Source organism: Necator americanus, chromosome X (genome assembly GCF_031761385.1).
Source record: "Necator americanus strain Aroian chromosome X, whole genome shotgun sequence".
Taxonomy (NCBI): Eukaryota; Metazoa; Nematoda; class Chromadorea; order Rhabditida; family Ancylostomatidae; genus Necator; species Necator americanus.
Window position 1 is genome coordinate 6,300,422 of NC_087376.1, and position 27,151 is coordinate 6,327,572.

Genomic DNA, 27,151 nt, shown 5'->3' on the forward strand with positions numbered 1-27,151 from the left:
ATGTTACGATTGCATGACGTCTATCCGTCTCTGGCTATTCACCTGTACACCTTCATCTTCTTGGTTATTAATGACATCTGTGTGAATGGACAGTTTGTCGTTGAAGTGGTGAGTGAATTTTTTGAGTGATCCATTTTTCATTCATGCTTTTTTACATTGATTTTTATGCGGATTTGACTTGGCAGGGTGGAGAGAGGATGGGGGACGAGGGTTTGGATCTAATTCAACATACTATTTTTCATCTTGTACAGTAATTTTTTTTAAGCTGGAACCTGCTCGCATGGGCATTCGACGTTCTGTACAGCGTTGTGAAGCTACTGGCGCTAATTTCGGTGCAGACATTGTCACATTCTCATTTGGTCATGAAGCCATCGGATGCGCCACACACGCGGATCCAATCGAGGCATGTATAGATTCTACGGTGAGTGCATTTAGCACAATTTTCTTGGCATTAAACAGATTGTTATAAAACTTTCATATTTGGATATATTAAAGCACGAACACTGAACGTTTTCCATATTTTCTTTCTCCTCTATTTCGTTGACACTTCGTTCGACGTTTAGCTTTTTATTTTTGGTTTATTTCTGCGGATCAATAAGGAGAATTTACCGGTTTTGTGAGCAAATGATGCAAATAGACCGCTCTGCGTTTCTTCGTCACAGAGACGAAGTCAAACTTTATGTTATCAGAAGAACAAATGAGCAAACAGAGTGAATCATTTGTGTTATAGAATGCATGCTTTACGATGCTGCTTTAAAATAGTTGGTTTTGAATAAATGATTCGAGAATATTTATCAAATTTAAATGTGATGACATCTTTTATCATAATTCTCTAGTTAAGATAATAGTAAATGGATGCTACTACATGATTTTTGCAGTTATCATTCTTTCGCCTTCAAAAACTACGATTTCAATGTTTTGACAACCTAAACTGTATACCACTGTGTTCATTACCTAATTCCCTTGTTGTGAAGAATTCAGTAACGATTTTGATATGTGTCGGTGCCTTTAACTGTTTAAATGTTGTTCTAATTCTCATTTTTTTCTTTTTTTATTTTTTTTAAAATTTTTCTAATTCTTATTTTAAATGTTGTTTTAAGTGTTTCGAAACAATCTATATAAATGTGCAGCTGAGAACTGTCAAGATCTGCATCCTTCTTCTCTTACGTTCGCTTCAATCTTTCACTTTGTTTTAACTGTGAACACCCCAAAATTGTGAATTTCGTAGTTAAGAATGAAGGATAAAGTGCCTGGTGTTAAAGGCATCACTCCACGAATCTGAGGTGGTATTTTAACGGATTTCAGGTGTAGTATTCGTATACGAGATAGTAGATTCTGAGGAAGGGGGTGATTCCATCCATTTCTTCCTAATTGCCGTAAAAACGGCCCGGAAGATTCGGCTTTGGGCATTTTGGCGCACTATTTTCTACAAGGAGTTCGACTGGAGCGCGCCAGCCTTGTGCGGCGCCGCATCTTCCGGGCCGTTTTTTACGGCAATTAGGAATAAATGGACGGAATCACCCCTCTCTCCATAATATCCGATCCCGTATACGAATACTCCACCTGAAATCCGTACCACCTCAGACTCGTGGGGTGATGCCTTTAACCAATCCGCTTGAGACACCCCAAACGAGTGTGACTGCAGTTCAGAATCATTTGAGGTTCACGAACGCGTATCTTGCCTATACGGTGAATTAGCGGAGAGCGGTTTAGACAGTTATCGTGCAGTTATCTTTATTAAACTGCAACGTATGCTTTAGAAGATGTTTTCACTTTAAACGCTCTCTGTTGTTCCAAAAATTGTTCTCCTCTTTAAATGAACATGTAGAATTTTGATCATGACACATCCAACAGTTGAGAGCCGGCTTTTCTCGTGAAAAATATTTTGCTTCGCCTCTTTGGCATTTTTTTTTCCAAATAACAGCAAATTACACTTTCAATCACGTTTCAAAAAAGTTCTACATTCAAACATTTCTCCAATCATCATATTCTTTCAGTATCCAACTAACATAACTCTCTGTGACTCTAATTTCGCTTTGGTTCCGAGGGGAAATTGTAGCTTTTCGGAAAAGGTTTGTTATAATTTTTCTTTGAAAGTTACTGTGGAAATGGTTGTATATTCATATGAAGTATTTGCAGGCTTATCATGTTCAACGCGCTGAACCAATGGGATTTCAGGCGTTGATAGTATATAACTCAGAGGGTAAACCGCCTATTGACATGGCTGGAAGTAAATATGCTGATCTGGCGAGTTTTTTTCCTCTTTTCAATATACTCATTTATTTCTGTCACTTGCTGTTGTGATTTAGTATTCCAGTTCTTGAATATTGCACTAGCTCAGCTATTCAAGTCTTGTAATTGTATTAAAATCCAGTCTATCATATACTCTCTCTTTGTAGATGGATTTATTATTATTGAAATTTCGGTATTCGTCCCAGATATTTCTCTACGTTTTTACCATAATTTTGCTTGATAAGTGTGATCTCTTAAGGTCCGAATCCCTGTACTGATGATCTCTTACCAGTGTATGCTAGCAATTAACAACACATATCCAGCCAGTAAAGGGTAAACTTTTTTATATAGTAAGCAGGAGAAAAAAACACTACAATTGTTACATAACTGCGAAGTGTTTAGGTATGTCGTGCAGATCAAAGTGTCGCCGGGTTATTACGACTTATTTCGCTATCTTATTCCGTTTGTTGTCGTCGTAGGATTCTGTTTTATTGTACTACTCATTAGTCTGGTGCGTGAGTTTTGTTTTGTTTTATATGTAGTAATATTATTCGCATATACACTCATTTAAAGATATTCAAGGCGATTCGTTTGTGTCGCGAACGTCGACGGGTTGCACGCAAACGTCTCTCGAAACGAAATCTTCGCAAGATCCCAACGAAGAAATTTCGAAAAGGTGATTCATATATACCTTTTATTTCGCCATCCTTAGCAAGATATAATTGCAGGAGACGAACCGGAAACATGTGCGATTTGCCTTGATGATTTCATTGAGGGTGAAAAATTGCGTGTTTTACCATGTCGACACAGTAAGTTCATACTTTTTAGCTTTTGAATCTTTCCAGTGCTCTACATCTATGTACGGTTTTCAGCTTATCACTGTAAGTGTATCGATCCATGGCTGACTCAGAATCGCAAAGTTTGTCCTATGTGTAAACGACGTGTTGGTGCCAAAAATTCCGATTCAGAGTCCAGCGACGAGGAAAGACGTCAAGAGGTTTCTAAATAAGCTTGAAGTAGGGTTGCAGTAGGATTTCTACTCATTTTTTGTTCATTACAGCAGCCTACATCTTCTCGAAGTACTTCAGTTACGCATACTTACCTTGAGGATGAAGAGCGCACAGAAACACCTATTCGTATGTTTATCTTCCCGAAATATATATGGCTTTAAAACCTCTTTATGCTGCTATTCCGAGCTCTTGATACTCTATTTCTTTATATGTAGCCGAAAGTGAGAGACTTATAACTACTTCTTAGTTGTTTTGTCGAAGTTTATCTTCGAAATCTTTTTGTTTATGTCTACTTTTTGTCGTTCAATTACCAGATTAATGGCGTTACCTTCGAAAATTCGTCATATTGTTGCATACTATCGATGCTTGGTTTGGGACAAAGTTTTAGAAGAGTTCTAGTTCCTAGAAACCCTCGTTTGTTTGTTTTTTGCTATTTTTGAGGTCACTCATTCAATGTCAATCAAACTTTTCCGTCTCTTCTTTTCGAATCCTTAGACACATCACATCACTGTGTAATCTAGTCATTTCGATGGCATTAGGATTATTTTCAGTCTGACTTCTCACTTTAGAGGACGGGTTTTCTCCATTTTCTATGTACCTAAGGTCAATCTTTTATTATCTCTTGAGATTTTCTGTCTTTCGAAATACGGCAAGTAACGTTAAAAATAATCCTTTGTGACTTTTAAATGAAGTTCTAGCATAGCTAGGTCATCCTGTCTAGTTGTTCTTTCCCGTAGGACAGCAAAAGGCAACAAAACATTCCATTTAACTTTTAGGGAAAGATTTCGTTCAATTTTTACGGTTTCATTTCATTTCTGTTTCTATTTATTCAACTCACCTTTTCAGTACGTACCTCTTCCTTGTTTATTCAAAGGAATTCTTACCAAACGATGAGGGATGATTTGCTTTCAGCATCAACCAGCCAGGTTTTGGCAGATGTACATCACAGTGATATTGGTGGATCACGTGAACAGTTAGTAGAAACGGATGATGTGGCGTTGAACTCGGAAAGAGGAGTGACGGATGACGAAGCTGAAACGAATACGTTGTCACAGTCATTGAAAAACAAACTCAAGGGATTCTTCACAAAAGCATCTTCACGCCAACCAACTGACGTGTGTTTTTGTTCTAAGTTTTTTTTGCTAACGCAAACTATTTAAAATGGATGTTTTCAAAAATGTCATATGTGTTCCCTAGCCGATCCGTTCTCTTTCGCGTGATTCGTTTTGCGTTCGCAACTTGCGGCTTCAGAAAGTGGTGTTGTCCTCGATGCTGAGGTATTGAGCGCTCGCACAATTCGCGTAGACCGCAGTGCAATCGGGGAACGAGTCTCATATGATCAATGACAAATGAATGCTTTCAGGGTTCTGGAGAAGTAAACGGAGCATACGAAGGTGGAAACACACCGCCAGCGGATACTGTTTCTGTGCAGACGAACGTGTTTGAGGATGTTTCGCTTGAGGATGGGTGAGCTCCTTCGATTGCATATCCTTACAGTCCGAGTTCCCTTCACAGAATAGTGTTTTTTAAAAGGGTACTGATTTAATTTGGGGGCGGGTGTGGTGTAGCGGTTAGAGGTTCCGCTTCGTGCACGATCGATCGGAGGTTCGAATCCGCCCAAGTGCTCACCAAGCCTTTCATCCCTCCGGGGTCGATAAATTGGTACCAGACTTGTCTGGGCGGATAAAAGCACTGACTTGACACATCCGCTAGCCACCACAAGTCATTGTATAGGCCAGATACACGTTCGTAAACCTCAAACGATTCTGAATTGAAGTGAACGTGGGGGCGCATCCCAAGCGGATTGATTAACGCCAGAAACATTAACCTTAAACCTTAACTGATTTAATTTATGGATGCAATAGAAAATGTGATTGACTTTTCTCTCTTTAAATCGTGCAGGGAAATAACTCACCTTAGTGTTCAAATACTAAAAACGGTTTTTCAGTTTTTGCAGCATTGTCGTTAAGAGAATATTTGAAGTTTATTCACGTGTTAACGCATATTTCTTTTTAAAAAATTCACGAACATTTAGTTGTGTTATTCAGCCACTTCTTTGCTGCTATAAACGTTCATATGAAACTACTGACACTCCATTTTACGGTTTCTCTGCTTTTCTGCTCCAATGCAATCCTCTGGATGATTTTCAGATTTCTGCGCGACTATTCAATGGTTCCTTTTTCCCGGTTCCTTGTCTGTGCCTTTATTGATTTTTACTGCTGGCCTCTGTTGATTGCTTTTTAAGTTCACTGAAAATGTTTCCATGCACTTATTTTGTGTTCAGTTTCTGTACCGATTAGAAATGCGTACTTTTTGTTAATGGGTTCTAATGAGAAGCCGTACCATAATAAGAACATCTTGCATTTTTTTAAAATACAACTTTCTTAGGAAAAAAGTGAGTCTTTTCTTAGTTGTGCACTCACCAGTATTTGTGTTCGATTATCCCCGAAACCTGTTTAACATTTGCGAATGGCGCATATCTTCCCTACTAATCTCCGTATCAATGGAGGATTGCTTCATATCTGTATAAAATATATTCAAATTTGTTTTTTTTCCGCCTTCTATCACTTATTTTAGTCGGGAAGACGATGACGCGAGACGCCGCCACCCCGCTGGATCTCATGCCACCATAACGGATAATGTGCTCCGTGATGAGTCGATGAGTGACGAAGAGACCGATGTCGGTGATGGACGCAAGAAACGTCTCCGCACGAGACGCGAACGCGATGGTGACAGGTTCGTGACGATTTACTCATTTGTTTTTGTTACTAATTAACTAACACTTTGATTAATTAACCAACAATTATGTAAAATGAAATAGCTTCTCTGTTCGTTAGAAAGTCTCGACCACATTTCCGAAGTTAAGAAAAGTTGTAGCTTCTCTGCTCTTGTGTACATTTATTAAAGTTTGCCAACTGATGGATTATCTCGTAGAAGAAAATGCACTATGGGACATTCATTCCCGTGAGCTTAAAAGTTTCCAGATTTCCGGATTGGATTTGACATTTTAAGACAGTTTTTAATGAACAAATTTTGGGCATCTACATGGGAAAAAAATCCATGTTTATAAAACGTTATATGTTTATAAAACAAAGCCTACCGTTCAATTTGTTATCTGAAATACGCTGTGGCTGCGTCATAATAGTTTGACATTACTTTTTACACGTTAACATGGAACAAAAGTGAGCTAAATTATCAATTTTTGTTGTTTGTATCGTAAGTAACCTAGCGACGAATAACACCTTATACTATGTATCGTGGCAGTAATGAAATCTAACTTTTTGCTGTGCCGAAATTGTTCTTTTCGAATAAGATCTGCATAAACAAACGAATTCTTCTTTAGGACATGAAATTATACGTATATCCGATTTTTTTCTGATTTTAAGAGGTTTTCAGAGTTTGATAGTCCCTTCTTTTCTATTTCTGAAATATAAACTACTTCTATTGTTCTTTTTATCTGATATGTTTCTGTTTTCAGATCGCATTCTCGTGATCCACCATCCGAGGGTGACGGTGGATTCCCGAGCTCGTTCGGGAATCTTCCTGTTTAGCTGTAGAACACGGGCGCATAAAGCACTTTCTTGAATACGGTGTATTCCCGCATAGGAGCCAATACGTTGGTATTGCATCTTCATCTTCGTTTTCATATTGCTGGGTATATTATTGCATGTAATTCGTTCAAATGTGTGCTTCATTCTGCCGCCTCAATCCCATTCACTTCCTGATTCCCCCTCACGGTGGCTTACGTCTACCTCGATATCTCTCCATTATTCTTGCCTCCTGGCTTCTCATTGCGCGCTCTTCCTTTTCTCATCATCTCGGTAGATGACGTTGTAGTTCCTCTTTTTTTGCCCCCAATCTCCCATTGTCTACATCATTGCCTCACAATGAGGCAATATGGACAACCCTAACTTTCATGACGGTTATTCAATTAATAACCAAACTTTGATGGCGTGTTCCCAGTGAGTTGGAGGATTCGTGTCATTTTCAATGAGCTAGTCGTACTTATATCTTCCAAAGCATCTATTTGATTATTCGTTCAAAATGTATTGCCTATTTTGTTGTGTGTATGTGTGTTTGGCATAACTATTTAGAAATAGTCTGGTCTCAAAGACGCCCCTCGTATATGCCTTCGAAGCGCTTTCCGTATACGTTTTGGCATGTTATGAGGTGATGAGGTAGTTGACCGACGCCCGTGAGGTCTTTCCGGCTTTAGTCGTGTACTATAATGTCTTTTCTCTGGGTACGTTCCTTCTTTGTCCTCCCTTATATTTACGTTGCTCTTTGAAAAGATTGTTTTTTTTTCTGTTTCATGAATGCATAAAGATGTTTATTAAAGCGAGTTTAGACGAGTAAGAAAGACATGGTAATACATACAATGTGAGATTTGTGATAAAGTCTAGAATTGTACAAGAAATGAAGTTTCAGTAGAAAGTAATGTACAGTTGAGCGAAACTATGCGTGAGGCACGATGGTGTCTTCCTTTCACGTATCCGTAATGAGATCCATAATCCAGAACAACAACTGCTATGTACTATTAAACAACAAATATACACGACGAATCTCGACTTTTGAGGTCCTGACGATCCGGATTCAGTTACTCGTCTGAATTATTGTAAAATAAAATTAAATAGATTTTGGTGGATAACGTTTTAGAAAAAAGTCTGGAAAATTTACGAGCCAATAATTTAGGTGCAGGAAATATTGCTGTGCGAAAACAGTTATCAGAACGATGTGCGGCTTTAGCTAATCCTTGACTAATTACATTGCTTCAAGGCGACCATGTGATGGGACTTCTAATAATTAACCTATTGCTTTCAGATATTAAAATAATCTAAAAAAAAAAAAACTTGGTTGGCCTAGAGCGGTTTCGAACCATCGACGGACCAATCGATTTCGAACCTCTTTCCAACTGCGCTCCACCAACACCAGCGAAATCAAGATCCACAAACACCTCTCATCCAAAACCGTACGACATTTTGTGTCTAACTTCACGTAACCCTACTTCCTGCTGTTTAATTATTCCCTCCAGATCTTCCAAAACTTCCGAGTCAGCACTGCTAAATCCAATGTCGATCGGTGTACGAATTCCAAAATGTATTTTTTTTTAAATAATAATAATAACGAGTAATAGTATTTGTGACTATGTAAACTGACTTTTTGCCTCTTCTAGTAAAAACACTGGCAGGCCATCACAGAACTTCCATCCTTCTGGACCAGCAAAATGTGTTCCAATAGCCTTTGTAAGTGGTTCAGGTACTATATCAAATTGTTGTCGATCACCATTCTGAAGAGAAACACAGGTGGTAAGCGATAAATCCGAGAAACTAGCTACATATGAAATTTTCCGCAAGTAATCAGGATATGAGATTCACAATTCACGAACAGGTACACATTTGTTTGCTTTCTTGTTCTTAGGAGCTTAATGATAACAAGTTAGTTCAAAAATGTGGGGTCAATGAGGTCCTTAAATGTATTAGAGAGTACAACAAAAACTTTTCGTTTCAAAATCCATTACCTGAGCAAGGCGACTTGGCAGAAGATAACAACGTTTGAGGTCGTCCAGTCTCACAACAATGATTCTCTGGAAGAGTATCGCTAAATAATAGTAAGCTTAGTATGTACATGTATAACGGATATCACTATTATTGTTTTTGAAACTGCTATTGTTATTATTATTATTATTATTATTATTATTATTATTATTATTATTATTATTATTATTATTATTATTATTATTATTATTATTATTATTATTATTATTATTATTATTATTATTATTATTATTATTATTATTATCTATATCTGCATCATATTTTGTGTTTTATTTTCATTCTCTAATATCACTTATATTTATTTTTTATATAATATATGTATTCCTGTCTTTGCTTCCTAGAACCTGGTCAACGATGAAATGGAAGTTGTTACCCGTTTATCCAATCACTGTACAAATTTGAGAGTTATCGAAAGAACTGTCGATTTTTGTCGACGCTCCAAAAAAATCCGCTTTTTTTTGCTGTATAACAACGGCCTTAATACTATAAAAACAACAGAAAAAAATCAAAAAATCCCAGCATTATCAAGAAGCAATGAGACTTCCAGATAACACTACTTAAAATTCCCATTCTTTTAGAATGAAAAAAAAAATTAAAATGCGAAGTAATTGTATGAATACCCAATACGAAAATCGCTGGTCGTCGCCGGAATATACTGTTTTGTGGACTTCATTTGTTAATAGTAGATCAAACTCGTTTTCATTATTTCTTGTCAAATTAATTAAGGGGTTTATGACCAATCCAGCGATGTGCTGATAACACTAATGAAGTATTAACTTCAATAATGCATGTTTAGTAATGATCTAGTGAATTAATTTTTTTATAAATTACTACTTATGATAACAATGACAATATCTAATGGGTATTAGGATATTTCAATAGGAAAATAATGTGGTACTGCAACAACTAACCATTTTGTAACCATTACTTTGTTAATTTTTCTTTTCTTTTGTATTTTGGAAATAATTAAGTTATTGTTAAGGGGAGAATATACTTTAGGACAACTTTTTGTTGTTGTGATTCTTTTTAAAATTTCTCTTGGATTAGTGGGCGGTTCACAGGAGTTTTTAAAACTCAGTTTCATGTACAACTGACTGCCAACGCTGCAACAAAAATCGCTCAAAGTTTTTCAGAGAAAGTTCAAAATTCTGTTTTCAAAAGGTTCTGATTTTCATTTATTTCACATAATTTTTAGAAGTTTTCTTTGAAGGCATAACCCCACGATTCGGATGTGCTACGAATTTCAGGTGGAGTATTCGTACATGGGATAGTAGATTATAGAGAAAAGAGTGATTCCGTCCATTTCTTCCTAATTGGCGTAAAAAAACGGCCTGGAAGATATGGTTTGGAGCGATCCGGCACGCTATTTTCCACGAGTTCGACTGGAGCGCGCCAGCCGTTTGCACACGCCGCATCTTCCGGGCCGTTTTTTACTGCAATCAGGAAGAAATGTACGGAATCGCCCCCTCTCCATGACCTACTCTCCCGTATAACGAATACTCCACCTGAAATCCGTAGCACCTCAGTTTCGTGGGGTGATGCCTTTAATTCAATATTTTGATCATGTGCCTTATGTATGAATTGAAAACTGTTTTCACGTGATTTTTTACTTTTGATGAACCCGACTTTGTTCAACTGCCATGATGAAATTACATCTGGAAGATTTTTCTATAGATGACCTCTTAATTAAATTTCTAAAAACTTAGGTTCCGCTGCATGAGAATGAGTCTTAGCTCGTTCAATTAATAAATTTCTGAAAAGTTTCGAATTTTTCATTAATTTTTAATCAGTTAAGTTTTAATTCTGAGGAAAAAAATGAAGGCAGAATATCAACAAAAATTTCTCAAACGACTGATCCACTATGAATTCGCTTGAAATACCGTTGGTCTCGGATCTCTCTCGTCTTAATTTATTGCTGTGAACTCAGTGCAGAAATTGAAGTAGTAATTGCAGTAGTAATAGTGTGTAGCAAGGTCTCACTATGTTACACACTAACTGGTTTGACATGTTCTAGTACACGGTACAAAAGCTGTCAATGTCAATTGTCAATTTCTTATGTCAATAGTAAAGGTTAACCTAAAGGTTAATGCAAAAACTTTTTTAACCTGCAACATGTTTTGTAGTTTCCGCTACTAACTCGGTGTGTATATGAGTACAGTATAGGTATACTACTGTAAAATAAAGTAGAGAAAAAGGTAAGAAGAAAATTTCTAAAATTCAAAAGGATGGAAACACTAATTGCGATAGATCACAATCTTATTCCTCCTGAATATTGAGAATGTAGTATCGCGTGCGATTTATTTATTCAATTTGTTGACTCATTTATTTACCTTTTCTTAAACTAATCTTTATTGTTTAATGTTTCTTTGATTCGCTCATTACAAGGTGCACTGAGGAAGAGATTTTTAAAGATTTTAGATTCCATGTGGTTTGTGATATTTGCAAAAGGGTCCCTCTATTTCTTTCATAAGTGCGTAAAAAAAACCAAGTGTGATCTCAAATTCGTTGAAATCAATAAAAGATGGAATAAAGGATAAAGGATAAAGTGTCTGGCGTTAATCAATCCGGTTGGGATGCGCCCCCACGTTTACTTCAATTCAGAATCGTTTAAGGTTCAGGAACGTGTAACTGGCTTATACAATGACTTGTGGGACCCAGCCGATGTGTCAAGTCAGTGTTTTTATCATTCCAGACAATTCTAGTGCCAATTTATCGACCCCAGAGGTATGAAAGGCTTGGTGAGCACCAGGGCGGATTCGAACCTCCGATCGATCGGGCAGGAAGCGGAACCTCTATAAAGGTTCCTTCTAAGGTTCTTCTCATGTGATTAATCAATCTGATGAAAACGTTACTCAATGAAGGGATTCCTAGGGCTTTAGATGAAAAATCTTTGTAATCGTTAATTAGGTACATAACTGTTCAGTACTTTTACAAGTGCCAAATGATTATGCGATCTATCAGAATTTTTCACTTTCATTTTTAAGGAAAGGATTTACTTTGAATTGCTGTTTTTGTGAATAAAATCCAGATATTTGCTGATTAGACTTGACTTGTTTTTTTAGATTCTTTTTTAATTCAAAATCTGTAAGTTGTGATGGTGTCACTCGTAATTGGGGTGAAATTAATGATGTATTCTTGACCGATCATCTATTTTTGGTGTGTTTTGATGAAATATATCATATACATCAATTGAACGGTACGATGGATGGCGGATAAGAGTAGCGAACGCGAACGAATGTGGAATGTGCGAATCTGTCGAGTTCGCGGCCGAATTCCAATCATATTCTCGAGAAATTCCTTACGGGTTAACAGTCAGTCTATCGTCGGTACCATGTAATAAAAGAAGAAGAAGCGAGAAGAAGAAAAAAATTAGTGAAAATCGTACTTATCCGTATCCGGTACTCACCTTATTTGCGACAACTAATCGATTACTTCCATCCCATGATAACTGAAAAATGATACATTATATCGGTGAAATTCTCAATAATTCACAAATTCTCTTCACATATCATTCTATACACATTCCCAGCCGTGTATGGATTACGTTCAATGCTGCTGCAATTGTTTCTGCGCTGTTGGCGTTGTTAGTAAGAACAAGTTGTGTGCGTCTCGGGACTGGCTCGTTATGTCTTCTTCCCCCCTTCCATCCACCATTCTACTACATCCATCAAAAACAATCGATTTATAGTAGTGTAAATTGATAGTATTATCGTAAATTTTCACTATTATTAGAAGAAAAAAACGTCTTAGATTTAGATTTAATTAAATAGCTATTCGAACAATAATGCTGTTCACTTTCTCTACGTCTATCTGTTTCTGGCAATGGATCATGAATCGTACCCCCCTTTATAGTCATATCATACGATCATATCGGAAGGTGAATGACGAATTCACAGACGATTTTTCGGTTGCCTCATTCGTGGTAATAAAACACGTAGTTCGTCGAATGTGTTGTCATTTACGCATGACATGATAATGAAAAAGAAATGAACAATGGAAAGGTTCAATGTTCACAGATTTTGTGTTCGTGGAGAAGTGCAAGACTATCACGTGTCAAGTTCTCTCAGTTCCAGCGACAATAAACGATGACGGATAGGAAATAGTTCGGCATTTTCAGTGACGATATGTCTCAATACGATGATCATGAAGACATTTGATTCTGGCTAGAAAATTATTTACTACAATGGTTTTTTGAAAAAGACAAAATCTGCATAAGCAGAGATGTCAAACTGACAACTATCGATTAGGTGGAGAAGGAAAATTTAGTTTTAAAAAAAAGGATGAGCAAGTGAAAAAAAACTATCCACAATTCATTTAAAATGGTTGTGGTTTTTTTCTGGATTCCTCGAAAGTAACTATTCTAATTAGTAATTATTTTCCTGGTAAATTTGGACTCAACAAGAAACATATACACAAATGTGCTCCACTATAACAGAAGTAATCTGGTTCTTTCCCAGAAATTTCACTACACCCATAAACTATTGATCACTCTGCCTTTTTGGAATAGAAATCAATCCAGAGACGTGAAAAGTGTCCGGAAAAGAATGTTCTACAGTAGCAGGGGAAAGAGAATTTTAGAAAAAAAAAAACGACGTTACAATTTGCTCATAAGTAGCTGAAAGGTAGTTTTATTAATTGTCAATGATGGTCTTTTATTTTTTTCATTATTGTATAGCTAAACGTTTAGAATTTAATTTTTAAGAAATCTTTATTTGAAATGATGGATGTGACGTTTAGAATGTCACAGCGTCGAAGAAGAGGGGTACATGCATAGAAAATTTTTCACTTTACAAAAATTATGGGTACTTCTAGGAATTTCTGATTGTGAAAAGAACACAAACTCTTAACATTACATCCATCGTGGATTTATAAAGAGCACCTCATTGTCGTAATCGTATTTGTAAGGTTATTAACCTATGTTTACTATCGTCACGGAAGACTTCTTTGGTCCCGGCTTCTTGTGAGTTCTTTTTGTTCTCTCCTAAGAACCTCACTTTTCTATGGATCTGTTAAGAGGCATGTTCTCTGGCACAAAAGCAACAATCGGAGACAGTTTTTTTTTCTTTTGCCGCATTGGCGAATAACGCGATGAAACCAGTTTGTTGAGCTATGACAATTACGACGAGGAGAAACAGAAAAAAAAATCGAATTTCTACTATTTATTAGTGAAGTTTTACTTAGTAGGAAGTGAAATAACTAACATTTTTATAATGATTGATTCTGTCGGTGGGGTGGGGAAAAAATCCAGAAATACCAGAATCATTCAACCACTAATCCCCTCTACTCTCGGCCTTCATTCCAATCAAAGCACTTTTGTCATTGACGCTCAACAATGCAAAATACTAGATCTATTGAGGTCATGTCGAAAATCTTGTCAGCTGATACGATGAACTCCAAATCATAACGCGCACATAAACGATTCGAATGATCCGTCCGTTGTTGATGTTTAAACGATTTGACAAGTACGTGAAAAAATCGGATGATCCGATATACCATATGCTGAACTGACCTCCTCATTTTTTAATGTATACGGTTGAGGATCATCATGACATGGAAGACCAGTATACATATGGTTAGCGACGAGAAACGTAATCACCGCCGAACAGAACGCTATCGAAAGTGCAATGATCGTTAGGCAACAATAACCACATTCTTCAGTCTGGAATAAGAGTTCGGATAACAAAAGAGAACGGTTTATGAATGTGGAAGTTAGTGGAAGATTTAGTAGATGTTATGTCGGAGAAAAGATGAGTTTGACTAAACATATACGGGATTGTTTGAGGCTAGGCTTTGAGGACAGTGTTAGAGGGAGCGTGAACTCATCAAAATTGGCGAGAACTGATCACTCGCTACCGTACCTGTTTGTCCATGTCGACAGCGGTTGATTGTGGTAAGCATAAGCGTGCGGCGAACGCCTAAAATCCCGCCTCTACGCCTGATGTCTACGTTCAGTCGGTGTCATCCTTAGCTCCTCCTCCTCCTCCTCCTTCTTCTCCTTCGTCCCGTCGCGATGACAGAGAACGCCCTTTTGCGAATTCGTACACTTCTACCTAAACACACAAAGCAAATCAGATACGAACTACGTAAATGACATTGCTTTGTTCTTGAAAATGGTTGTAAATACGGTCGAAGTGGTAGTTAAAAGCAGATGACGCGTATCTCGTGAAGAACAATGGTGAAGTTTTACATCCGGTTTTCGTTCGTAACATTGTAACAAAAATGACAACGGGAAAATAATAGAGGCATAGTGTAACTAAGAAACATTGATGTTTTCACTAGAACCGATTTAAGAGTTGTTTCTATTCTGGAACAAAGCAGAGGAAAAAAGAAAAAAGTGGTTCAGAGCAGGAATGATTGAATTGAGCGCAAAACTTCTTGTAAAAACATTAGGCAAAGGTTAAATATGCTCTTCATCGTTTATACTTCTTTCAAATTCATGTTCCTCTTGAAAAAAAAAACATTCGTTAAAGTGGTGTACATTGGAAATATTAGGCAGGAAATGAATGAACGTGGAAAGGAAAAAAGTTGAGCATTGATACAATTTTACCTGGTATTACCTGCTATTATTGTTTAGCAGGTTATCCTGCTACACATGGTGGTGATATTCTTCCAGAAAAAAGTCCTGTAACTGATCAATTAAGTTCTATTCTATTGGCTCATACATGTATTTATTTCCTATACAACTCTTCTGTGATATAATAAACTATATTTTATTATGTTGAGTGGTATTGGTACCAAATTAAAAAAAAACCATTTTACATGAAGTACTATTAATTTAAATACCAACCAACAGCTGACGGAATACGGAATTGAGATTAATATTAATATAACACGGCATTATTAGACATTAATATTTTTATAAAACATATTTAACACTTTAATATATTTATTACATTGCATACTAGGATTGTACTAATAGATTCTTGAGTATTGGCTTTTTTTTAGCAAGCACATTTCTTTTATTTGCTAAAAAAAAACATTCTATAGGTCAGATAATTACTATAATTTACAATATTACTTAGCAAATAAATTCAAGAAAGTTGAAAAAAAAACTAAGAAGAAAAAACACGAGAAAGAGTTGTCTAGAAAGAAAGGAGTATATTAGAAAAAAGGAACACCGATCTAATTGCTGATTTTTTTCTTGCACAACTACCGTAGTCATCTGTGCTTGGCTTTGGTAAACATTGCCTGATTCTGAATGCTCAAACGAGTACCTCTACTTCAAATAAAAAGAAATTTTCCAACACCTTTCTTATCGTACTTCTCTTAAGGTTTCCCTTCTTTACAACTATTTCTGCACTATTTCGATCGTCTTTAATAATGATAAGACGTTGCTGCATATATATTTTGCGGGTTTTTAATTTATTTCTTTTGTTCCTATAAGTTTATTCGCAAAGTTTTACTTAGCCAAACGTTATAGAAATGTCCTTCGAAATTTGGATACTATCACCTAATCAATCAGTATATTTGTTTATTGATTTATTTCTTTGCATACACTAAGATATAGGAGTTACATAGAGGAAAGAAATTCAGGATTGACCCCAATTTGTTATTAATAATTACCCTAATTAATGGATGGAAAAGTAGTTCTTATGTAATCTTTGTGTAGATTTTCAGATAATTCTCCTTATATAAGAAGGAAGAAGTTACTTTTTTTCAATTGATATCCATGCTAATCCCGGATGTTGGAATAGGCGGTTTTTTCTCGCAACATATCGAATGAAAGCAAAATAATGTTTTTTTTCTTCAATCATTGATAATCTTATGACAATGTCAAGGGGATATGCTAAGACCCGAAGAAACCTCTCATCTTTTATCAAACCGAATTAAATTCTTTTATCAAACCGAATTAAATTCTTTTTTCAAATTAACTTTGTTGAAAAATTAATGTTATTTTGTGAATTATAAACTTGGTGCCTTTCGCAGAGAGGTCATCCACAAACGTAGACAAGAAGAAACCCGAATATCTTTGCAGAAACTAGATTTCCACATGTCACAAGCGTGTACTAGTTTTCGGTGAAAAATCTATTTTCTGCTACAGAAAGGGGTTCATCACCGAACTTTGTACTACCGTACTGTATTGAACGAACCGAAAAAAAAACTACTTTGTAACCTAATTTAATTATAACATGCTCGCTCATACTGTAACACAAAATATACCTTGAAACATGATTCAAAAATACTGTAAAAGTATGGCATGATGTACTGAAAGCATCTCGGGTAGATTTATGCCATTTTGCTCTCATTTCCGCTTATAAAATATATGTTTTCTATGTATACAGGTTAGTTTAATAGAAATTAACTGAAAAAATCGAACAAAGATTCCTTTGATGGAAATTAAATTGAAAATTTTAGAAAAATTCTCCTTATAGCTAGAGTAACCCCTAAATAATTAGCTCTATTTTCAAAATATGTACAAATTAAAATCGAATTCGAAGATAATCTGTGGACTCAAGTAGTCCCGAACAACATCTTTTCTTCACATCCAACAGGTTTCTACTTGATTTGTGTTAGTACTTTGAACAATTTCTGATAATGGGATGTATTTTTTGAAATAAGGCGATGGTAGCACAATCGGTAAGAGATTCCATTGTGACTGCACCGACGATTGGTGGAAACCCCATAGAGCCAACCTAACGTTTCATCCTTCAGACTTCAATGAATTCAATAATTCCAGAGTTGTCCGAGATGATAAAAACATTGATTTGACACTCTGCCGCTAATCCTCTCATGTTACTGTAAGGCTGGACGCGCGTTCATAAACCTCAAACGGTTCTGGATTAGACTCGAACACGTATGTAGGCGCATCCCCATAGAGGTTGACGAACGCTGTGCACTTTATCCTTACTTCTTTTCGAGAAAAGGAGAGATTTCAGTAGCTATGGTAGGTTTTTTCCCCCGGAACTGTTCAAAGAAGATCAAGAAACGGTTTAAGTTCCGATTATCTTATGTATGGATGTAAATTAAAGCAGGGTTTTTTTAATGAGCATTTCTTATCTGGTGAAAGTGTTAAACATTCGTAGGTAGGAATTTTCAGAATTCTAGCAAGTTCTTTTTTTACTATGTAGTTGCAGAAACTATACCTAGCTCTGAAGTCAACGTTTATTTTTTTCCATGATTTCAATAGTTCTGCCGACCTGAACTGAGAATTATAGGCAGCAATTCTTCCAAAAATAGCATTTCAGAAAACATTTACTTTTTTAGGAATAACTTGTACAACTTGTCCCTTCAATTAACCTAGTGATTGTTAAGCTATGAGGAGCAGTTAAGCGAAATCACCCGACAAAGCAACTCTTTACATCAGCGCGTCTAACGGAAGCCAGTTCTGTCAATGATACGGATGTAAGAAGTTCCTACATCGGTTCATTTGAGCCCTTTGGTTGATGTGATGTTTCTTGCTTCTCAATTTTAATATATTCCCGTCAATAATTTAATATTTCCATCATCTAGAGTATGTTCCAAACTATGTGTGCTAGTGAAAAATGCACAGTGTTCATCAAAAATTCTCCAAGTGATCCCTGCACCTCTGGAACAATTCAGGACTCCACATATTCTCCTCTTGTGTAATTTGTGCAATAAAATAAGCTTTAAGAAGGCACATCAGGATTGTTATTGTTCTGTACCCTTCCATACGGATGCTCTTCTTTAAGGATAACATGTTTGATTGAGCTTTCGTAGCGTTGTTTATTTTTGATGAACGAAAACAGAAAAGTGAAACTGAGGTTTTGAGACAAACTCGTCTTTATCAAAGGCCTGGAAATGTTCGAGCTCATTGATGCCATGCATATCCCATCAAACTCCTCCTATCTCCTTGCCAAGCCTCGATATTTTTCTACGTACACCACGCAAGACCTCCAAAAGAAAAACAAACTACCTGAATCCTGAACTACTTGCTTGGCCTAAACTGATTGTCACCAAAGCGAATGAGATCTACGCGCTCTGCGGTATCCTCAGGTACTGATGTCTAGATAACGTTAATGAACTGCATTTCATTTAATTTCCAGAAAAGTGAAAGTTTTCCCAATGTAAAAGATGAATGTTGATAGGTGAAATGAATAGTTAAGCATAAATAAATAAATATAAATAAATGTTAATGTAATGTTAAATAAATATAGTGTTCCCGACATAATGCACAACCATCTTACTATCTAATTTACAACTATCTTATCCTATTTACAAACGTTATGCTTTGAAATACTCACGTAGGAAGACTATAGGATCTAATAATTATAAAATGTAACAATATAAGCAAAGATTTTCATCATAAAAAAATCCATCCATGCAATGACAGTTGTGAAAGAATTAGTATTTACAGAAGTTATCCGCAATCAATCTAATTTGATTTATAATGCTTTGAGTAGTATGATAGTATCAGCAAGAACACCAAAAATCCCTCAACCCAGACAAAATATCAGAGAGTGGCCGCGAAAATATCTGTTCAATTCGATTGAAAACATGTCTCGGAATTAATTTGTCCATGAAACACTTAGTGAATAATACAAACATCTCAATGAGTATTTTGACATGTACAAAAATAATACAGTCACGAGTTTTCGTAGTGGTTCATAGGTGGATTCAGTGGGAAAAGTGCAAATGATGTTCTCTCGAAAAATAGATTATGGACATTCTTCGGCGAACGACAGCAACGAGTGAACTCGACCTTGGTTCAAATTTGTTCATCAGCCTTTGTTCTCGTCACAACATTCATTCTTCACATTTCTGCATCGAATTGAGGAAACACGTCGATTCTCGCAATCTTTTCTATAAAGAATCGAAATTAAAGGCATCACCTCACGAATCTGAGGTGGTACAGATTTCAGGTGGAGTATTCGTATACGGAATCGTAGATTAAGGAGAGGGGGGTAATTCCGTCTATTTCTTCCTAATTGCCGTAGAAAACGGCCCGAAAGATACGGCTTCGAGCGTTCTGGCGCGCTATTTTCTACAGGAAGTTCGATTGGAGCGCGCCAGCCTTGTGCACACGCCGCATCTTTCGGACCGTTTTTTACGCCGATTAGCAAGAAATGGATGGAATCACCCACCTCTCCATAATCTACTATTCCGTATACGAATACTCCACCTGAAATCCGTACCACTTCAGATTCGTGGGGTGATGCTTTTACGTATGGAGAAGCGGAGAAGGAAAACACGGGAATAAACTGAAGCACATTTATTTATTTATTTATTTATTTACTTATTTATTTATTTATTTATTTACTTATTTATTTATTTATTGTATGATTAAGCATTGGGGTTCTGTCAGAGAGCGATTCCACGGGTGTACCAACATTTTGAAAAAAATATGATAAGAAAGAAAGATGAATATTGGTGAAATATTGTACGACTTATTCTTATAAGCAGTGAAGAACACAGAGCACAAAGCAGAGATGATCGGAATATTAAGGACTCGAAGAAAACTAAGACAAAAATGGATAAAAAACATTCAGTTGTTTATGATTTAGGCAATGATTGATAAACATCAACTCGAACCTAATGTTTTCCCAGTCCTCTTTCAGACTACAAGACCAACATCCATAATTTGAAAATGCCATGTGCTCCCAACAGATCGTTAAAAACTTAGTTCACCATCAGAAATTGTGCAGCCACAAAGGAAGTACCCATCCTGGAGCAAATCACAGAACAGCATGAATGATGTGAAAAATCTATAAAAGGATCAGAAGGCAACTTGTGCGTGCTGCATGAAGTTTGCTGGCCTTCTCATCTTGGATGTAAAATATTTGGAAGTTCTCATCAAATAAAAAAACTGTTTTTCCAATTTTTTAAGATTAGCCTCGATCTTTGGACTCTTGTGCAACGATTATTCGTAATTTTTAACGTTTTTCGTAATTTTTTGAGTCAAATTTAATCAAAGGAAATGTTTTGAATGAGTTCTTTGTGACATTGCTTCCTTATCCGTCCAGTCTGGATCCTTAGGTTTACATTTGAGCAGAAGGGAAAGAAGGAACATAAAAATCATGAGTCAGACCAGTGTGTGCTTTCAGCTACCAAAATCTATTTCTTAAAAAATTAATTATCTCGATCATCATATACATAGCTGAGCGCATATAATTATGTTTTCTTTGAAATAACACTCTTAATTAACTCTCTAAAAATGATCCCGGACATTGCATCTTGTTAGCGCTTCCACGGATGTTCCACTGCTTATTCCCGAAGATAATGACTTAAGACTGGTTATGTTATGACTGATAACCACTGGAACAACCATTCTAGCTCACAGTAGAGGAAATTATAGGGTCTGATAAACAAAACGTGTAAAAATAATTCTTGTTGTTACAGTATAAGTCTGCACACAAAGGCGCAAATAACAAAGAAGGCAAGTGGGTAAAGAACTGAAAACAGTAACTTGTACAAAATGATCATTCTCTTCTACTTCACGTGCGTTTTTTTATGGACGACATTTAGAATGATAGCAAAGCATTAGATCAATAAAAGCTGTTATTTTAGTCAATATCCTTAAAGGCAGCATACCACGAATCTGAGGTGGGGCGGATTTCAGGAGCGGTATTCGTATACAAGATAGTAGATTTTGGAGAGTGGAGTGATTCCGTCCATTTCTTCCTAACTGCCGTAAAAAACGGCCCAGAAGATGCAGCTTCGGGCGTTCGGGCGCGCTATTTTCCACAAGAAGTTTGATTGGAGCGCGCCAGTCGTGTGCACACACCGCATCTTCGGGGACGTTTTTTAAGGCAATTAGGAATCACCCTCTCTCCATAATCTACTATCCCGTATACGAATACTCCACCTGAAATTCGTACCATCTCAGATTCATGGGGTGACGCCTTTAAGGAAAAACCGGAAAACATGCTTGGAAATTTCACTCGCAGCGTGTTAACCGCACTATTACACCTTTAATTGTTTTGAACAACAAACTGATGTCACGATTTCCCGTTGTAAAAACGTCAAAGACAGGGTAACAAAAAAAGGAAATCACCTACATCAACGATATAACAGCAATTGAATCTTCATTTGGTCGCTTTGTCTATGAATAGACTTTGAGTCTTGAGATTACAAATTATGCACACTTACCAGATTCCGTTAGGTAAAATTAGAGTAAAAAATCAATAAGTACATCTACAATGTCGATTTCTTTTCTTTTTTATGTTCGTTTTCACTTTTGGAGCATTTATTGTTGGTAAGTTATCGTAGCTCAAGGAGTCAGGCTCTCCGTACAAGTACATCCCTCAAAAAGTTATAGAAGTATTACGCTTGAAGAAAGATGTTCTGGGAGATGTGCGCACTCTTTGCAAACTTCTCAAAAAATTTTTCAGCCATGCCGCTATTTGCATTCCAGTCAATCTCTTCAAATCAATTAAGAAACTTATTTCTGGCAATTTAGTAGACGGGAACACTTATTCTCAATTTTATTTCTTTACATTTTTTGCAAATTAAATACTGCTAACTGAGAGGTTCTTCTAGGAAACAAAGGTGATTAGTTATCACAGATATTCAAGTCAGGCTTCATTGTAATTGTGTACAAATGACATATTTCTCCTTGAAATTAAAAACACTCGCTGGCTACTATCCGATGAGGACTAGTAAGGACTTTCGAATGAAGTGGGATAAGGGTTAAAATGTGCGTTCCTGAACAGTCCCTATGTGGATGCCCCTACGCCTTCGACTTCAACTCAGAATCGTACGAGGTTAATGAACCGTGCGAAGCCTTACAATGACTTGTAGGGGCTGGCAAATGTCAAAGCAGTGTTTTCACCCTCTCAGACAAGTTTGGAACAAGTTAATCGATTCCGAAGAAATGAAAGGCTTGGTTGGCACTAAGGCGGTCTCGAAGCATCGACTGTGCAATCAGAGCAGTACCACTTGCCGATTGTGCTACACCACCTACCTCCATTGAGCCATGTATCTTTATGTATACACCAGTCTGGAGGTCCGGCTTCCGCGAAACTCCTTAGTTCTTGTGGTTCTCGCTTCGATAGCTTTCTCTGATCAGTAAAAATTTGAAGTAGTGCCACTTTCTGGACATTTTTGCCACAGACTTGGATTTTTCTTATCCTAAGAAGTTTTTTTTTTTCGTTCATTTTTAAAGAAGTTTGGGCATTGATGATAGATTCAATAGTTTTTTTTTTTCCTTGAAGGGGTCAGTACATCACTCGGAAAATATCCAACTTTGATTTTATACCCATATTCCTTCGGTACCGCTAGGACTTTGAAAACTTTATTTGAAGCATTAGATATTCTCTTTTTTTTTTATCTTTTCTCCAGTAATTAACATAGAATGATGCGCTAACATTAAATTACGCGGATGTAATCGTCATAGTAACAAAGTTAAGGTTCTACTTAGGCTACGCGATCTGTTGGCTAGTATTTCAACAGCTGTTTGCATGCCTGTTTTCAATTGCTGGAAAATGGATGTTATCAATCTGAGGCAAACATGAAGGGAATAAACATTCGGATACGCACACATATACAGTTTTCATATACATACACGCATTTCCTGACAGTGGCTCAGTGGCAGATGCTCGCCTATTAGGTGGGTGGATCTGGTTCGCTTCACATGAAAAGTTCTGCATCCTTGTGGAGTATTTTCGGGAAGCACAGACAAACGCACACTCAATACACACGGACTATGCGCGTTATTGAAAAGCATGATATTTATCTGAACGGGTAACGATGGACTTCAGACTTGTTGTAGTTCGCGCTCCGCTCGATTTCAATGTTTGGTAAAAATTAATAGTGGTGACATTTCCTCTAAACGTTTTCCACGGAACCGAATTTTTCTTACCTGGCAACGCTTTTTCTTTCATTTTTTTCAAAAGATATTTAAGCATTGATGAGAGATTTGATAAATTTCTTCTACACGGGTCGTAACTTCATTCGGATAAGATTCAAACTTTATTTTACACCTATATTCCTTCGGTATCGCTTCATTTTTGAAAAAATATTCGTAGTATCAGATTTTCTCGTTCTTTTCTCTAACAATTAGCATAGCGTGACGTGCAAACATGAAATGAGTTGAGGTGAGTGAGTGATATAGTTAAGGTTCCACGTCGGATCACGAAATCTGTTAGCTACCATTCGGTCACCTCTTTGCATGCTTGGTTCCAATTTGTGAAGAGAGGACGTTACCAATATGAGTGCAAGGGAATGGTCATGCGGTTGAATACACTGGGATGAAACGCAACACGTCCACTCATCACGGCTGTGAAACTGATCACAACGTCCCATTCACCTCTTCACAAATCCGCTTGGCATTTTTACTCAGTACTGATGCTCCAATAACTGCGTTGATTGCAACTTCTGCGCCATCACGCCAATTGTGCAGTTTCCCTGGTCGACCCACTAGTTCTACGCCGGCGGACCCATAAGTCTCTCTGATATTTCGCTTCACAAGCATACATATACATACGCGACAGGCTAAGCCCGTTTGCATAGAATAAGATATCCTTTCCTTCTATACCGTTATAACATCCAAGGTTTTCTTGTCTTGTTCCCCAACAGTTAACATAGAATGCTGTAATAGTGCTACATATCGCGAAAGTCATACTATCGAAGATAAGGATCCTACATCCGATCATGTAAACAGCTAGCTCCTAAAACCGATGTCTGCATGAGTGTGTACAATTTTTGAAGAACTCATCTGAGAAGTATGACGAGTGCAACGCTTAGAGGAACGGACACACGGAGGGATACATATCGCTAATTCCTCGTCCAGGCTAGCCGTTTTACTTCATTTTAATACTTTCTGGTGCTGACGCACTATGTCGTCACAAGATCTGTCTTACCCCTCTACTTTTTGGCGCCGGCATATCTACATGACACCCTGGAATCTTTTTCACTGCCTTCTAGTGCCAAAATGCCTAAATGGGGCCTTCGGGCCACCCAATCCTACTGCTTTCTGGCGCAGGCGTACCAACCTGAAACCAAGAAACCAGAAAGATGTAGCGGAGTCCGTCCCACCATAACTTCCTGTTTTTTTAGCACAGGCGCAACTATCTGACGCAAAAGAATCCGTCCCAGGCATTTTAGTACTTTCCACAGTGAGCGAACAATCTGACGTTGTTGGACTCGCCCGACCATATCTCTCTACCTTCTGGTGTTGGCGCACCACTTCAGCATCATTAGGCTTACTGCCATTTGACAACAATCAGCTCTGAGGTCGTGGGAACTATGCCAACTCGACCTCACTTTTTTGGGGCAAAAACATGTTCAAGATCTCACCTTAAACATTACGAGAAAAAGAAGTAGAAAAGAAAGTTTTTGTACCTTTAGACTACGATTTTTTTTAGAACAACATGAAAAAGTGGAACAGTGGAAACCTTGCAATTCATTTTAAAGAGAAACAAACACATACACACGCGGATGGAAGTAGCAAACATAATCCACATAAGAGAAATCACAAACGATTTTAAAGGCATCACTCCACGAATCTGAGGTGGTACGGATTTCAAGTGGAGTATTCGTATACGGGATGGGAGATTATGGAGAGGGGGGTGATTCCGTCCATTTCTTACTAATTGCCGTGAAAAACGGCCCGGAAGATACGGCTTCAGGCGTTTTGGCGCACTATTTTCTTCAGGGAATTCGACTGGAGCGCACCAGCCTTGTGTGGCGCCGCATCTTCCGGGGCCGTTTTTTACGGCAATTAGGAAGAAATGGACGGAATCACCCCCCTCTCCATAGTCTCCCATCAGGTATACGAATACTCCACCTGAAATCTGCACCACCTCAGATTCGTGGGGTGATGCCTTTAAAAAAAACTCTTCGTGCAACTTATGAAAAAGATAATAACATTCAAAAAGGAAGAAGGCAAGGATTCGATGTAATGCGAGAAATAGACGTATGACAAATGTTCATATCCAATTTTTTTGTCGTGTTTACATTAAGCTCTTGACCACTATGAGATCCTTGAGAAGAATCATAAATCACGATTTCTTAGTTTTTTTTTTCAGTTATGGAAGAAAAATGTACCCTGTCTTTGAAAAACTCGAAAAGAAATATTTCAAAAGAGAATGCGATAAGTTTCTTGCCTGTTATTGCACTAAACGCAAACAAAAAACAAAATTTCTCTGTATAATCGAAGAACTTACCACTTTTACTGCTTAGTAGAATTGGAAGTGAACATGGTCATAAAAGTTTATATGTTCTCTATAACAAATGATTAAAAGTAGCCTGTCCTATCAACCTGTTCCATACTCGTTCGTGTAAGAACCGACAGTGACTCAGTAGTAAAATGCTCGACTCAGTTTGGTAGCAATGGTTCAGTTGCCATTGGTGCAAGTTTTTTACTTCTATGATGTATTTTCGTGACACACTGACGAAAACACGGAGGAGGGAGCATTGTGTCCCAGCCCAGTTCTTCGTTTTTTTGATGGGTCTCCTTATCTGTACGGGGTCCCGTGTCATCATGAAGGGGATACACCGAAGCCTGTCTCGACCGCTTTTTTAAGACGACTCCTGTGAGTTTTGGAGACGGATGGCGTAAATGACTGCAGTGACAGTGTGTCTTTGTGGGAGCAATAATACAGCATTTTCCAGCAACATCAGAGAAGGCCTTCTTCAAGTGCGTCCGATTGGGCTTGCATGGACAATGGGTCTTCTCCCCGAGGGAGCCACAAGGCACATTGTGAAGTGGAGTCGCAGAATACCCAACTCTCATCTCCAGTAACCAAGTCATTCGGAAACTCCTTCCGGTGCGTTCGGAAGAAGAGATACCGATACATGGATACCCCGATGTAACGTTTGGTTTTCGTTAAATCCGTTAGGGTATGATGGATCCATCGAGTCAGCTTAGCTAACCAGTTCTGTAGCTGGGGGTCTAGAGGCGGACGAGGACAGTTGTTAGCTGCACCCGAGTCTCATTGCAAGACCGTGAGTGCTAAATTCCGGGTTCTCTGAGAGCGTCGACAATGGCGGATTCTTCTACAGTGTGAAGTGGTTCCGTCCAGAGTTTCTCTTCAAAGATGGTGTCTCCTCTAGAAGTTAGCGAACTAGCTGTGGAAAGTCCTGATAGTAGTGGTGCCTTTCCCCGAAGCACTGTTGATGCTGCGGACTGTTGTCGCCGCCGCACTGGCGCCATTCATAGAAGATGATGGCTGAAAGCTGTGTCTTGCAAAATCCACATTGTGCTTAAAGTTAAAGACAGCGTATCACGATTCTGATGTGGTACAGAATCCACAGCAAAAGCGTAGAGTTCGGGTAGTAGATTGCGTAACCCAGCGTGGTTTTGCTCATCTTTCTTCAATCGTCGTAATTTAGTCATACCTCAGCTGATGGCACGCTGTACAACCGGCTATCCACTGTCAGTCTCTCCTTCTCACGAATTTGTTTTTCATCACAATGTCTCTGATAAAGATCAGCGGACCACCCCTGCGTAACCAT

At 37.6% G+C, this 27,151-nt stretch overlaps 3 protein-coding genes across 4 annotated transcripts; 1 reads left to right on the plus strand and 2 right to left on the minus strand.

Moving 5' to 3' along the window:
* RB195_021627 (uncharacterized protein) lies at positions 1–6,793 on the plus strand (the record flags this gene model as incomplete). 2 transcript variants are annotated; one of them, XM_064208471.1, is made up of 14 exons in its annotated part: positions 1–108; positions 266–421; positions 1,998–2,072; positions 2,140–2,247; positions 2,492–2,565; positions 2,635–2,743; positions 2,806–2,908; positions 2,961–3,041; positions 3,105–3,229; positions 3,293–3,368; positions 4,155–4,357; positions 4,606–4,709; positions 5,820–5,978; positions 6,721–6,793. In XM_064208471.1, the coding sequence occupies 14 exons, from the start codon at positions 1–3 to the stop codon at positions 6,791–6,793; spliced, it is 1,554 nt and encodes a 517-aa protein (XP_064064352.1). The 2 variants fall into 2 exon arrangements, with proteins under 2 accessions (XP_064064352.1, XP_064064353.1); XM_064208472.1 differs by having other exon boundaries at positions 2,815–2,908.
* A 1,046-nt stretch (positions 6,794–7,839) lies between these two features.
* RB195_021628 (uncharacterized protein) lies at positions 7,840–14,667 on the minus strand (the record flags this gene model as incomplete). Its single annotated transcript, XM_013451920.2, has 6 exons — positions 7,840–7,847; positions 8,400–8,529; positions 8,761–8,826; positions 12,204–12,245; positions 14,307–14,456; positions 14,656–14,667. The coding sequence occupies 6 exons, from the start codon at positions 14,665–14,667 to the stop codon at positions 7,840–7,842; spliced, it is 408 nt and encodes a 135-aa protein (XP_013307374.2).
* Positions 14,668–14,745: 78 nt separating this feature from the next.
* On the minus strand, positions 14,746–27,151 carry RB195_021629 (uncharacterized protein; the record flags this gene model as incomplete). Its single annotated transcript, XM_064208473.1, has 2 exons — positions 14,746–14,847; positions 27,035–27,151. The coding sequence occupies 2 exons, from the start codon at positions 27,149–27,151 to the stop codon at positions 14,746–14,748; spliced, it is 219 nt and encodes a 72-aa protein (XP_064064354.1).